The 11789-nt window shown below is 39.7% G+C and overlaps 1 protein-coding gene across 2 annotated transcripts; it reads right to left on the bottom strand.

The window, feature by feature from the left end:
• Positions 1-1055: 1055 nt before the first annotated feature.
• LOC147633726 (ABC transporter G family member 22-like) lies at positions 1056-10280 on the bottom strand. 2 transcript variants are annotated; one of them, XM_086804742.1, is made up of 10 exons: positions 10071-10280; positions 9498-9968; positions 8997-9127; positions 8633-8886; positions 7064-7403; positions 5915-6247; positions 5503-5787; positions 2395-2679; positions 1667-1774; positions 1056-1543 (listed from the first exon to the last, which is right to left on the bottom strand). In XM_086804742.1, exons 2-10 carry the CDS (start codon positions 9949-9951, stop codon positions 1340-1342), a joined length of 2394 nt encoding a protein of 797 aa, XP_086660868.1. In that variant the 5' UTR covers positions 9952-9968; positions 10071-10280; the 3' UTR covers positions 1056-1339. The 2 variants fall into 2 exon arrangements, with proteins under 2 accessions (XP_086660868.1, XP_086660869.1); XM_086804743.1 differs by lacking the exons at positions 9498-9968; positions 10071-10280 and having other exon boundaries at positions 8997-9280.
• Between the last annotated feature and the right edge of the window lie 1509 nt (positions 10281-11789).

The following is an 11789-nucleotide window of genomic DNA, read 5'->3' as shown; positions in this document are numbered from 1 at the left end:
AAAAGATGATGCATAGGAAGAAAAAGAGAGAATGAAAGAGAAAGGCAAGAGGTTGAGAGAGAGAGAGAGAGAGAGAGAGAGAGAGAGAGAGAGAGAGATTTAAGGACAATGAGTGAGAAAAAAGAGAGTGAGAGATGAACAAAGAGAAAAAAGGATGGGAGTTTGAAAAATAGAGAGAGAAATGAGCTAAATTGGACTAAAGGAGAGAACGTAGACTGGGTTGAGAGATGGTGGTGGAGATTGTAAAAGAGATAATGGTGGATTGGACTAGAGGTAGAGGTGGAGAGACTAGAGAGAGAATGTCCATATTTTCAAGAGAGAAGAGTTGCTAGTAAAAGCTTCCTCCATCAATCTCTCAAAACTACTTGATGGACAAAGATTTGAGTACTTTTATATGGATATCCACCCATATGAAAACCTAAATATTATATGATTTCAAGGACGAAACCTATGGGTGTCGATAGTTTGTAATAAAGTGCTAATGGACTATGAACTTGGACATAGCCCAAGGTAGAGACCAAGGTATTAATAGGTATGAAAAGGGACCAAAGGTATATATATAAGTCAATTATAAGGCCAAGTTGTAAATAATCACTTTTATCATTTTTACTCAATATCAATCAAGTCTTGCTCATGCAAGCTTCCATGGTGACCTTACCCATGTAAACAATGTCTTGTGTTTCCAACTCCACAATAGCAAGTCATCTAGAGCTTTCCTTCCTTCTTTCGCTAGTGTGTTTATACTAGCTAGAATTAAGAAAAACCACTTGAGATATAAAGTAACCCTTATTGAGAAATGATTTTTCATATATTCTAGTTATAAAGTATACTCATATAGTAAAGAGTTTGTAAACAAAACTGGATAGATTCAAGGGTTGTCCTTGTTTTGATTGGTTGATTTTTTTTCAATGACTTGAGATATCATTAGAATTAAAATTATTAATGAAAGTAACGACTTGAGATATCATTAGAATTAAAATTATTAATGAAAGTAATGACTAGATGTGAACAATCTACAACATGGCAATCATACTGATGGCAGTTTTTGGTTATCATGAAGATGACGATGGGATGTGATGATCCATGCCATGCGTCATCTGAAAGTGGGTGGAGGAATAGTTTGTTGACGGCATGGATTTTATCGATTCGTTGAAAAGGGGTTTCCTTTAGGGTGAGAGAGGCGTTGTCCATGGGGAGATTACGCTGCAAATCCTGCTTCTGTTCCCGCTTGGGCCTTTTTGTGGATGTGGAATGTCGACCTCAACAGTAGTAGTAGTCACCAGTAAGAAGCTCAACACTGTCCTTGTTTGTGTGGTCATCAAAGCGGTGGTTGGTACTGCTAGGCAGATACCTTCATTCGACGAAGCGCAATGTAAGCCAAAATCCGATACCCAAAAACCATAGCCAGCATAGCCAGCACGGACTTCTCATAACCGCCACTCCAATTGTTATTCGCACTGCCGTCTTGCACTTGCATGAGGATTTTGTACGTGTGGGCTTGGAAGGAGATGTACTTAATCCAACCAATGAAAGGGGGTATGTGCTGCAGAAAGTATGTAGAAAGCAAATATGGATCAGACTCCAGCTCTAATTACTACACCAGTTGCGTTTGAGCCCGCGTAGAAGCGCCAGCAAAAGGAAAAAGAGAGAGAAGCCAAAAACTTACTTGTACAAAGAAGCCACCGGCCAACATGAAGGCCAGGACGAAAACCGATGCAAAGGTGGTTGCTTTCTGCACGTCCATCATCGCTGCCCCAATGAAGAACCCCACTCCCTGTGTAAAAAAAAAGTAAGAACGAAAATTTAGTTGGCTTCATTCATGCCTAATTAGGTGCAACAAATAGGCCGATTTATGCATCCGAATATGGAGCCCGATCACACCAACTTTGGATCAGATGTTTTTCCTTGTGAAAACAGCAACATCATGGGCATGAGTGGTGTAAGCATGATCATGTCTGCTCCTTACATCGTGAGGTTTGAGGCATATATGGATAAGAACCTCACATTGATGGGAATCGAAAAGCTGTTACATGTACACTACGCAAGGATGTGCATCTTTCGCCTTGTATATAGGTCAATATGAAATATGAGAGGCTTATTAAGCTCACAAAACAGGTTGTGATCAACGAGGCAAGATAAGCACGAATAATATGAGATAAAAAACATGTAAATCCATCCTAATTATCAGGAGGGAGTTGGGTAGAGGTCATGAACTTGTATGCTGAAACCTCTTGAGAATGGCTATCTTATAGCTATCTCAAATTAATAGCCCAAGACAGATTCAAGATTAGAAGCAAATAAAAAACAAGCCTACGTTTTAGAGAAACACATAAAGCCAATAATTAGATAAATAAAATGAACAATTATGGAATACCAACTAAGCATGCATGTTACCTGGGAAGTGACGACGTCAAGGCACACGGCGAGTATTGTATAAAAGAAAGCGGCAAGAGAATGGCGAAGGTTGGCCATGAAATAGAGGATGACTATGAATGTCACGGCCAGCCCTAGCTCAATGGGCAAGTCGCTTAATGTACGAGCCATAAAGTAGGCACTAAGGCGATACATGTCTGTGGCGCGCTCTTTGGCCAAAATTGGTCTCTCCATTGGAAATGTGAAGATAGCAGTGAAGAGAGGGAAGTACCCCCAAAACACTCCAATGAAGAATATCAAACCCGCCTGCATACCCATTTTTTATTTTAATTAGCATCCTCAATCGGCCCCTGTCAATGGGTTGTAAGTTTGTAAACATATTCAACGTACTACTAAGGTTTTAAACGTATTCAACATACTACTGCACTACTAATATTTTCTCCATACTCACCTATTCACTTTTTTTCCATTCGGGGGATTAATTAATTAAACAAAACTTAAGGTTTTACTTTACGTTTAAACTCACATTAATGTTTTACAAACCTTAGAAAAAAGGCTTACAACACTTTTAACACCTACTACAAAAAGCATACATAAACATTAATGAATTAACAACATTTATATTAAATTATATCACTGCAAAAGCTCCCTCTGGTAGTGTTATTATCCTTGGGAAAGGAGCATCAGCCTTATCCTTTGGTTTAGAGGGACTAGAAGCACAGCACCATGATTTTCTATAAGGGGCACAGTAGAAGCATCAGATACTCTACAACTTTGGACACCAGAACCACGGTTAAGCCCTGTAATAGGTATAACAATAGCAAGACTAGGTGTGCTGCCCTAGAAGTTTGAACATGAGAAGAATGCACAGACACGGGAGCGGAAGCAGGAGCAGGAGCAGGAGCAGGAGCAGGAGCAAGAGCAAGAGAAGATGCCCCCACAAATCGACATACTGACCTTGGATGACTGATATTTGTCAAGTCCACAAACAGAGGGCGTTTCGGAACCGTGAACCCTTCGACCCAAAGCAGACAGAAATACCCAGACACACAAACCCTTTATAAAACAAAAATACTAACACCCATGAACAAACACACCCATATTACTAGACCACAGAACAAACACAGACAGATCTACAGACAACCCCTTTATATAATCAAAGCCATTTCTAACTAGTTGAAGCACTCATGCACACCCATGATAACCCACTGCCATGCATACGCATGATAACCCACCGCCATGTTAATCAGAACAGGTGACATAACCCTAACAAGACCAGCAACACAACCCTAACAAGACCAACAAGACATTAAGGCGTGCAAACAAGCAGACTCGGAAAGGAGGAGGAGCACTAAATTACTTGCCAAAACAATCAAACCACTCCATATATTCCATAGCTGTGCAAACGAAGCCGAACCAATAGAACAAGGCCATGCAATAGCCTACTCCCTATCATAACGACTATACAAAACTAATATCGAATATTACGCAGACCAACATCGAATACATCAACCTTACTAGGATAGGCGGCAAACCCTAGCCACCCATAAAACCTACGGCAGAACCCTAAGAAGAGCAACAAGAGAACCATGAACCTTAAGAAGAGCAACAAGAGCAACAATAGAAAGCATGCAATGAGTAGAAACGAAAAGGAAAAGTGGCCACAGATTACCTAGCCAGCCATAGCCGTGCAGACAAAGGTGCCATGATCACCATAGCCGTGCAAACGAACACCAACGAGGAGGGAGTAACGTATATTACCGCCATGCATGCATTGGATCCTACTCTCGCCGCTTATTACACTCTGTCCTAATATTTTAGCCTTCTAAGGTTTTCTCCACCACCATGTAATACATGAATATTCCAAAAATAATAATTTTAAAAAACGATGCTGAGTGCGTTATAGCATATAGGGAGACCCCCCTCCCAATAACCAAGGGGTAGCGCGCATGCCTCCAAGGAGGAGGTGTTGGTTCTAAAAACTCCACTTCCTAGGGAGGAAAGTGATAGTATTTGAATTCAATTAATGTATTACTCTTGGAAAAAATATATATATAGTTTTTTAAAATTATATGAGTGAATAAGAAACCATTTTCTAAGTTAGCTAAGTTGGATATACATATAATTTTTAAAGCTACATGAGACAAGTCATTTATTAGCTATTTGACTTCTATATATCACTTATTTGTAACCTACCATGTGGCAAGTAAAGGAGAGTCCCACCTGGCAAGAGGAGGAGAGCCCTTCACATAATGGAGAAAGAAAAATTATTTTAATGAGTCATTTGCTCATTGATTGAGTCTCATATATATATATATATATATGAGAGCCCTTCACATAATGGGAAAAGTAAAATTATTTTAATGACTCATTTGCTCATTGATTGAGTCTCATATATATAATAATTTTCCTTTCTCCATTATGTGAAGGGCTCTCCTCCTCTTGCCAAGTGGGACTTTCCTTTACTTACCACATGGTAGGTTACAAATAAGTGATATATATAAATATATATATATATATAAGAGTTTCACATTTTTAAACTTTTTAAAAGGAACTGTTCTTTTCCACAAGCCTACATGCATTGGGGCTCACAATTAGTAGTCACCATCAAGTCATTTGCACATTGAATGAGTTTCTCATATATATAAGCACACACACACAAAATGCATATATATATATATATATATATATATATATATATATATATATGCATGCATACTACGACATAAACAAAGTCTGATGATGGAGAGAGTTTGGTGTGATGAAAAGGGAAAAACAATTGTGTTTATATAACATGATGTGATAAAAATAACATGATGTTTATATGACAATTGTGTTTACATAACATGATGTGATGAAAATGGAAAAATAATTATATTCATACATTTCCCCTTTTAAGAGTAGGCTAGACCCATGTCCTATGTATATGTGCATGTGTCATAGACACTAACACATGTGAACAACCGTTTAGACCATTCAATAATTGATTGGTGGTAGGCGGGTTTGGGCCACTCGTATATATTAAAAAAAAGTATGCAACGTGTTCGGTTGGTATGTTTAATATGTTTCTTGAAATAATATTTGCAAGTGAGGCCTTGAAGCTGTGTCATAATTCATGTCAATATATACCTGATCTTGTAACTCTTTTGGAGTAGTATGCTTGGATTTCCACCATAGACACCCGGATAGCAAAGATGATAGCACCACCTGAATAACCCTCGTCCAACTCAAGTAGTCATGTCGTCTCTCCTTGAATCCTCGAACAAAGAGAATGAGGAACTGCTCCCACCATGAAGTTCCCCATTGACGTTTCTCAGAGACAGCAGCTTTAAGATCTTCTTGCATTTTTCTATTTTGTAAAGACTTTGTTCTATCCAAGGAAGAGATTTGATGCTCGCAACAATCAACTAGATACTGATGGGCACATTGTGGAGGACAAAAGACAAAGAAAGGAAAATGTTACTCTGAAATGGAATGGTTAGTAATGTATAAACATGCTTGTTTTCAATCAATTTTGAGTGCAGACTGTTGTGATGATCACCTTTTTCACATCCTTTGCAAAGAGAGTTGATGGCGTAGCTTGAACGGAAGTGAGGTCTCCCTTCTTGACTTGTTGCTTTTTCATGTGATGGGATTGGCGGAGAGTGGGGGGCGTGGACATGTCGCTGGTGTTACCACTGCAAAGGTCCAGCAAGAAGTCAGCTGGATTCATGGGAATGAGGGGAGCAAATCCTATGGAGTCAAAGTAGGTCATGGCACCCCTTGCTTTCCCGAAGTAAGTAGAGTGCCCGTCTGAAAGCAAGATCAACTTGTCGAACATGTGGAAAGCTCTACTAGAAGGCTGGTGGATGGTGGCCATCACTGCTCGCCCTTGCTGAAGATTCAAACATCCAAGCTTAACGATCACATTCATTCCTTGAAAAAAAAAAATCCCCTCTGCCTCATGTATGGTAAAATGCAGTAAAGGAATAAATAATATTAGACCCTTAATTTCGACGGGTCAAATGCTTTTGCTCTCTCTCTCTCTCTCTCTCTCTCTCTCTCTCTCTCTCTATATATATATATATATATATATATTATATTACCAATTATATATGTTAATATATAATACTACGTTCTAACAAAAATAATACATAATTCATATAATTAATCTAATACTAAAACAAATCAACAGCAAGTCTCTACGCAATCAGTAAGTCTCTAACTAATTTAAAACAAATAAATTAAGGAATCAACAGTAAGTCTCTAACTAATCTAATACTAAAATAAATTAAGGAATCAACAGTAAATCTCTAAGCAATCTGTATTAAAACTACTAATTATAATCGTTTTTAATTAAGTGTAATATTAATCCGTAAAATAGTGCTTACGGCTTAAGCCCTCTCTCCCCAACAGAACTTTTCTCTCTAAAATATTGTATCATGGCATCTCTCTCTCTCAGCAATTGCCAAGAGCGGCGCAGTTGGTGCCAGCCTGACGGCCTGTTTTTTTATTCCACATATACTACGACGTGGGTCATCTATGTGAATCATATGACTCATTATATCGAGTCTCACGATCCCCCGCTGCCCTGATTTGGTCTTGTGCAACAGCCCAAAGGGCACGAGCTGATCATCCTCCTGAAAATATAGCGAACCCAATTGTTTTTGCACTTCATTAGTTTAAATGCGGTGGGTTCATGATCACTTACGTGAGCTATGTTTTGGAGAAGTCGAATGATACGTAGAGCAGTCGTGGAATCCAATCCGGAAGTAGGTTCGTCCAAGAAGATGAGAGAAGGATTGGTGAGGATCTCTTGGCCGATGCACACACGCTTCCTCTCGCCACCCGACACCCCACGCAGAAACTGGTTGCCAATCACGGTATCCTTGCACTTCTGCAGGCCAAGCTGTGCTATCACGACTTCCGCCCGCTCCAACTTCTCTGCTTTCGTCAGCCTCTTAGGTAGCCTCAGTAACGCCGAGAATGACAATGTCTCCTTCACTGTCAGATGTGGAAACAACACATCGTCTTGAGTGACAAACGCTATCCTGCACAACAAACAAAGTTTGATATAATCAATGATCGGTAAGGTACAGCTTTAACAGAATTAACAGAAAATATGACACTTAAACTACCCAATTTTACAATATCTCAATCTTGCCCTTTGTTCTTCTTCTTTTCCACCACCACTACCGATCCTCTTCCTCCCTTTTTGTCTCCCCCAGCCTCCGCCTCCCCACCTCCCTTCCCTTTCCCTCCCTCCTTGTTTTAATCTTCCCTCTGAGGGGGCGCACACACCTATTTAGATTGGCCAATAAAGGTGGTCATGGATGGCAACTAAGGCAAGAAGAAAGATGATTACTTCTACTTTATTTTGGCATGCATGTGCCTTAATGCGTGTGTGGGCATAGGCATGGGCATGTGTGTGTGTTTTGTGCAGTGTATCTTGCCCGCTAACTCGCTCTTTTCTTGGAGCTTCAAAGTGCTCCATGTGGTGATGCTCTTAGAGCAAGTTCGGGCGGGAAGCCAGAGCGGGCAGTTGGAGGCTGGAGCACATAAGTCAATTTTGATGGTATTTTTCTATTTTCTATTTTGGAAAGGGGGGGGGGGGTGAAGGGGGCAAATGTGGAGAGCTATATAGGGGATTTGGACAATGAAGAAGGTTGGGGTTATGCAACCCTTTGTGGAACCGCATATTTAGTTATCATAATTATGAGGAGATTTTTCGAAGGATTAGACTGCACGATCGAAGACACTAAACTTTTGGAATTTAACACATGGATGATCGTAATTCACAGCCATGTGTCTTGACTCTGCACAATTCAATTCGAAAAATCTAAAGTATTGGACTTTTTATGGGCAAACAACAACATTTTGATTCGAATGTATATAAACGGTTGAATTTTATGACGAAACATTGATATTATAAGTCAATATCTGAAATTAAACACATGAGTTAGGGACCTGAACATCCTCATTCACACAAAAGAAGGCAGGAGTAGTGCTACAGAAAAACTTTTTTTTAGACAGTGAGAAAAAAGATAAGTTGGAGTACAATCGGTTTTCATTTATTCAAAATTTTATTATTAATCAGTTTTTATAATTAAAAATCTATAAATTTTATCGGTTTTTGTAAAGACGAGAGTTTTTTTCCGAATTTTAATCAGTGCAAAATACACTAAAAGAGGTTTTTTTTCTAACACTAGGTAAGAGCATCACTACGATTAAAAGGCCTGCAAGGCAGTAATTTTATGTAGATATTTATGATCAATAATACCTCCTTTTGAGATTTTTCGTGTAAGGGACACCATTGTAGAGGATGGACCCAGACACCATTTGAGGATTTGTTCTTCTGCCGCCGAGCACGTTGAGAAGGGTGGTCTTGCCACTCCCCGAAGGACCCATCATCGCCAACATCTCGCCTGCACCCACTGACCCCGTGATGCCGTGGAGAATCTCCTTCTCAACGCCAGCCTTCCCCCTCCACTTTGCTGCCTCTTGTACCACCACCTTGTACCTCACATCTGTGAACTGCAATCAAGATAGCACATAATAATCAAATTGAAATAATCCTCCAAAGCAACAAAATGCAGGTAATCCCACACCTCATTGAATTAATCCTCAACTAAATATTAGTTTACCTGAAGATAGATGCCCTCAGTAGGATTCTCATCTCGAGCAAGCTTGGCCACGTCCACTTCAATACACTCGTTGAAGCCTTCATCTTCTGGCGATTGTTCAGAGGTTGCATATGCAGCTCTTGCAGCGTCCGCTACATAAATACGCATTTAACACAAAGAACTGTACTTAGGGGGTGATACTGCGAGAGGGATCCGTTTAATCGAACAGAAAAATGGATTACATTATAGCTCAATCGTAATAGATAAATAAATTAGCTGAACCACAATTACATTAAGTATTCTTAGGTTGAATTTAAGGCAGTTAAAAAAGATGATAAAGGATACCTATTTGTATCGAAATAAAAGCAAACAAAACTAGACCGGCGACATTCCGATCATTGAGATAAACTCAGCCATGCGGTAGCAATCTATATACTAGCTCGCTTGCACCATTAACTTAATTAACCTACTCAATGAAATAACATAACCATGCACCAAGTCTTGCAAGGAAAGTGTTCCTACCATCGGCGTATAATTCACCCTCAGGGATCTGAATAGGTCCGGCAAGAGAGAACGGAACCCTTAACGGACTGGCGTTGGACCGCCGGACCTCGTCATAGAAGCCTTGAGCCTTCAGCTCGTCGGCGTCGCTTAGTCTGCCGCTAGTCTTCCGCCCGCTTGATAACCTCAGGCCTTTCATGATCAGCGATACGGACTTCCGTGGCCCCTCGCCGTCGGACATCGGGGTTCCGCTTGGTGTTGAAGCTCCGCTCCTTGTCGGAGTCCCGCCGTAAGTAGGATAATCGTCGACGGAACTTCGTCGGCCGTCATTGTAATAACTATAGCTGTAATTAGTAGGTGACCTATACATAACATTATCCGGCGTCACCTTTGATCCCGCGTTAATCTCGGAGGGCCTACTTCCGAATGATTTCCGACCCGATTTATGATGCGATTCTCCTACTAACCCGTCCATTTAATTTACACTAGAAGCTGCAGCAAATCCAAACAACCAGCTGTTGCTAAGCACCTCCAATTACACAACTCATAATTAATCAAACTGGATATCTAATTTGAATGAAATGTTTCCGATACCTAGGCATTGATCAATTGTAATTGCCCTTTCCGATCCAATCGAACGAGACAAAGAGAGCTATTTTTTCTTTCAAATACTAGATCGATCTAAGCTTAATACTTACTCTTAGTTTGATGTTAGAGCTTCAGATAGCAAGGGGTTTGCAAAGCTGATTTGCAAAATTTAAATTCATTTCGCTCTTTGACAAGTAATAATCTATACGCAAACACAGATTTACATAGTACACGCAATTCTTTTTGCCACGTGCAAAATTCACGGCCACAGTACTCTTGGACGCTTTAACGTCCCTGTCAAAAAGCGATAGACAAGGCGCGTGCGCCAACGTGGGCACGACGAATAACCTTTACATCTATCAGTATGAACATCGCAACGGTTAACCCAGCCACGCTAGACGTCCGATAGCAGAGTTAGGACACGCATGTTCACACGAAGGGTCCGTTTCCACACCTGTAAAACGAGCAACTAGCTTGAGAGTCGAGACTACACTTTCTATGCCAGATGGTGGTGCGTGGGTTGAGAACAAAAACCCAAAAACCACGAGTTTTTAACAAGGGCTATTTTTAATCTAGTGGATATTTTATGAGGTCCTCCAAAAATTTTAACTATGAAACTTTGTAGCCAAACTTGTATTTAAAACATCCTAAATTACTAATTTTTAGTGGCTTTAGAAGACAAAATCTCCACAGATACGCTATATGATAGCACCTACAAGAGGTTCATTTAATTTCAATGCTTTATATCAATGTTTTTAGGGGGATAGTTTTATTTTTTGATAAAAGTTGCATATTTCGGTGTATACTCCGGAGTTGAGCCATTGGTATGGACCTCAGAATATTGCTTCAATATATTGACGTCGATATCAGCGTTAGTATTAGAGTCGGTAATTTAAAAAGAAAAAAACATGGCCTTATATTAATTTTCATGTGTTATTACAATTTATCAAATGATCAGAGTGATTTTGGAATAAAAGCATAAAATCAAAATTACAATTGTTCATCTTGTGCAAGGTCCATGGCTCTAAGCATGTCAATTTACAATGCTATCTCCATGTCTCCTACATCTTCCAACGTGGGATTAAAAGAGGTAACTCATTTGCATTCATAGAAGGATTAGAGGGGATAGTATAAGTGGATTCACTAGATGATGATGAGGCTTCTTCTTCTTCTATCAATTGGTTTTCATTCATATCAACGTCCGCAACAAGTGCATCATGATCATCTCTTTGATTTGCCTCTAGATCATTTGGGATATTGTCTCCTTTTTCCTACATGTTAACCGCATCTCTTACAAACTCCATCTCTTGCTTACTTACATTCTCTGTATCTCTTGCAAACTCCATCTCTCACTTACTTACATGCTCTGCATCTCTCGCAAACTCCATCTCTCGCTCATTGATCCTTTGAAAGTAAGTTGAAGTAAGCACATGATAATCCACTTGAAAAATGTTCCCTTGTTTTTCTTATATTAAAAATAGTGTTTTGCTCATATGCATATTGTAGTATTGTATTATGGTCGTGCATGGTCATCCTTTCACATGGAACATATAGAGAAGAGAAGAAGAACTTTTGATCATGGAGGAGTAGTGTCTTTCTAGCCACCTAAGTAACATATCACTAGGGAGACGTGCAAGCTCAGAGGAGCATGGAAGATTCCCATATCTTTTATTGAAGATTCTTCTACTTTCCACTTATGCTTCTTTGTACCTATTAGTCCATTTC

The sequence above is a fragment of the Cibotium barometz genome, chromosome 11, assembly GCF_041138505.1.
Source record: "Cibotium barometz isolate CiBa-2024 chromosome 11, ASM4113850v1, whole genome shotgun sequence".
NCBI classification, from domain to species: domain Eukaryota; kingdom Viridiplantae; phylum Streptophyta; class Polypodiopsida; order Cyatheales; family Cibotiaceae; genus Cibotium; species Cibotium barometz.
Note: the sequence above shows the minus strand (reverse complement) of the source record. Positions and strands in the feature narration are given on the sequence as shown.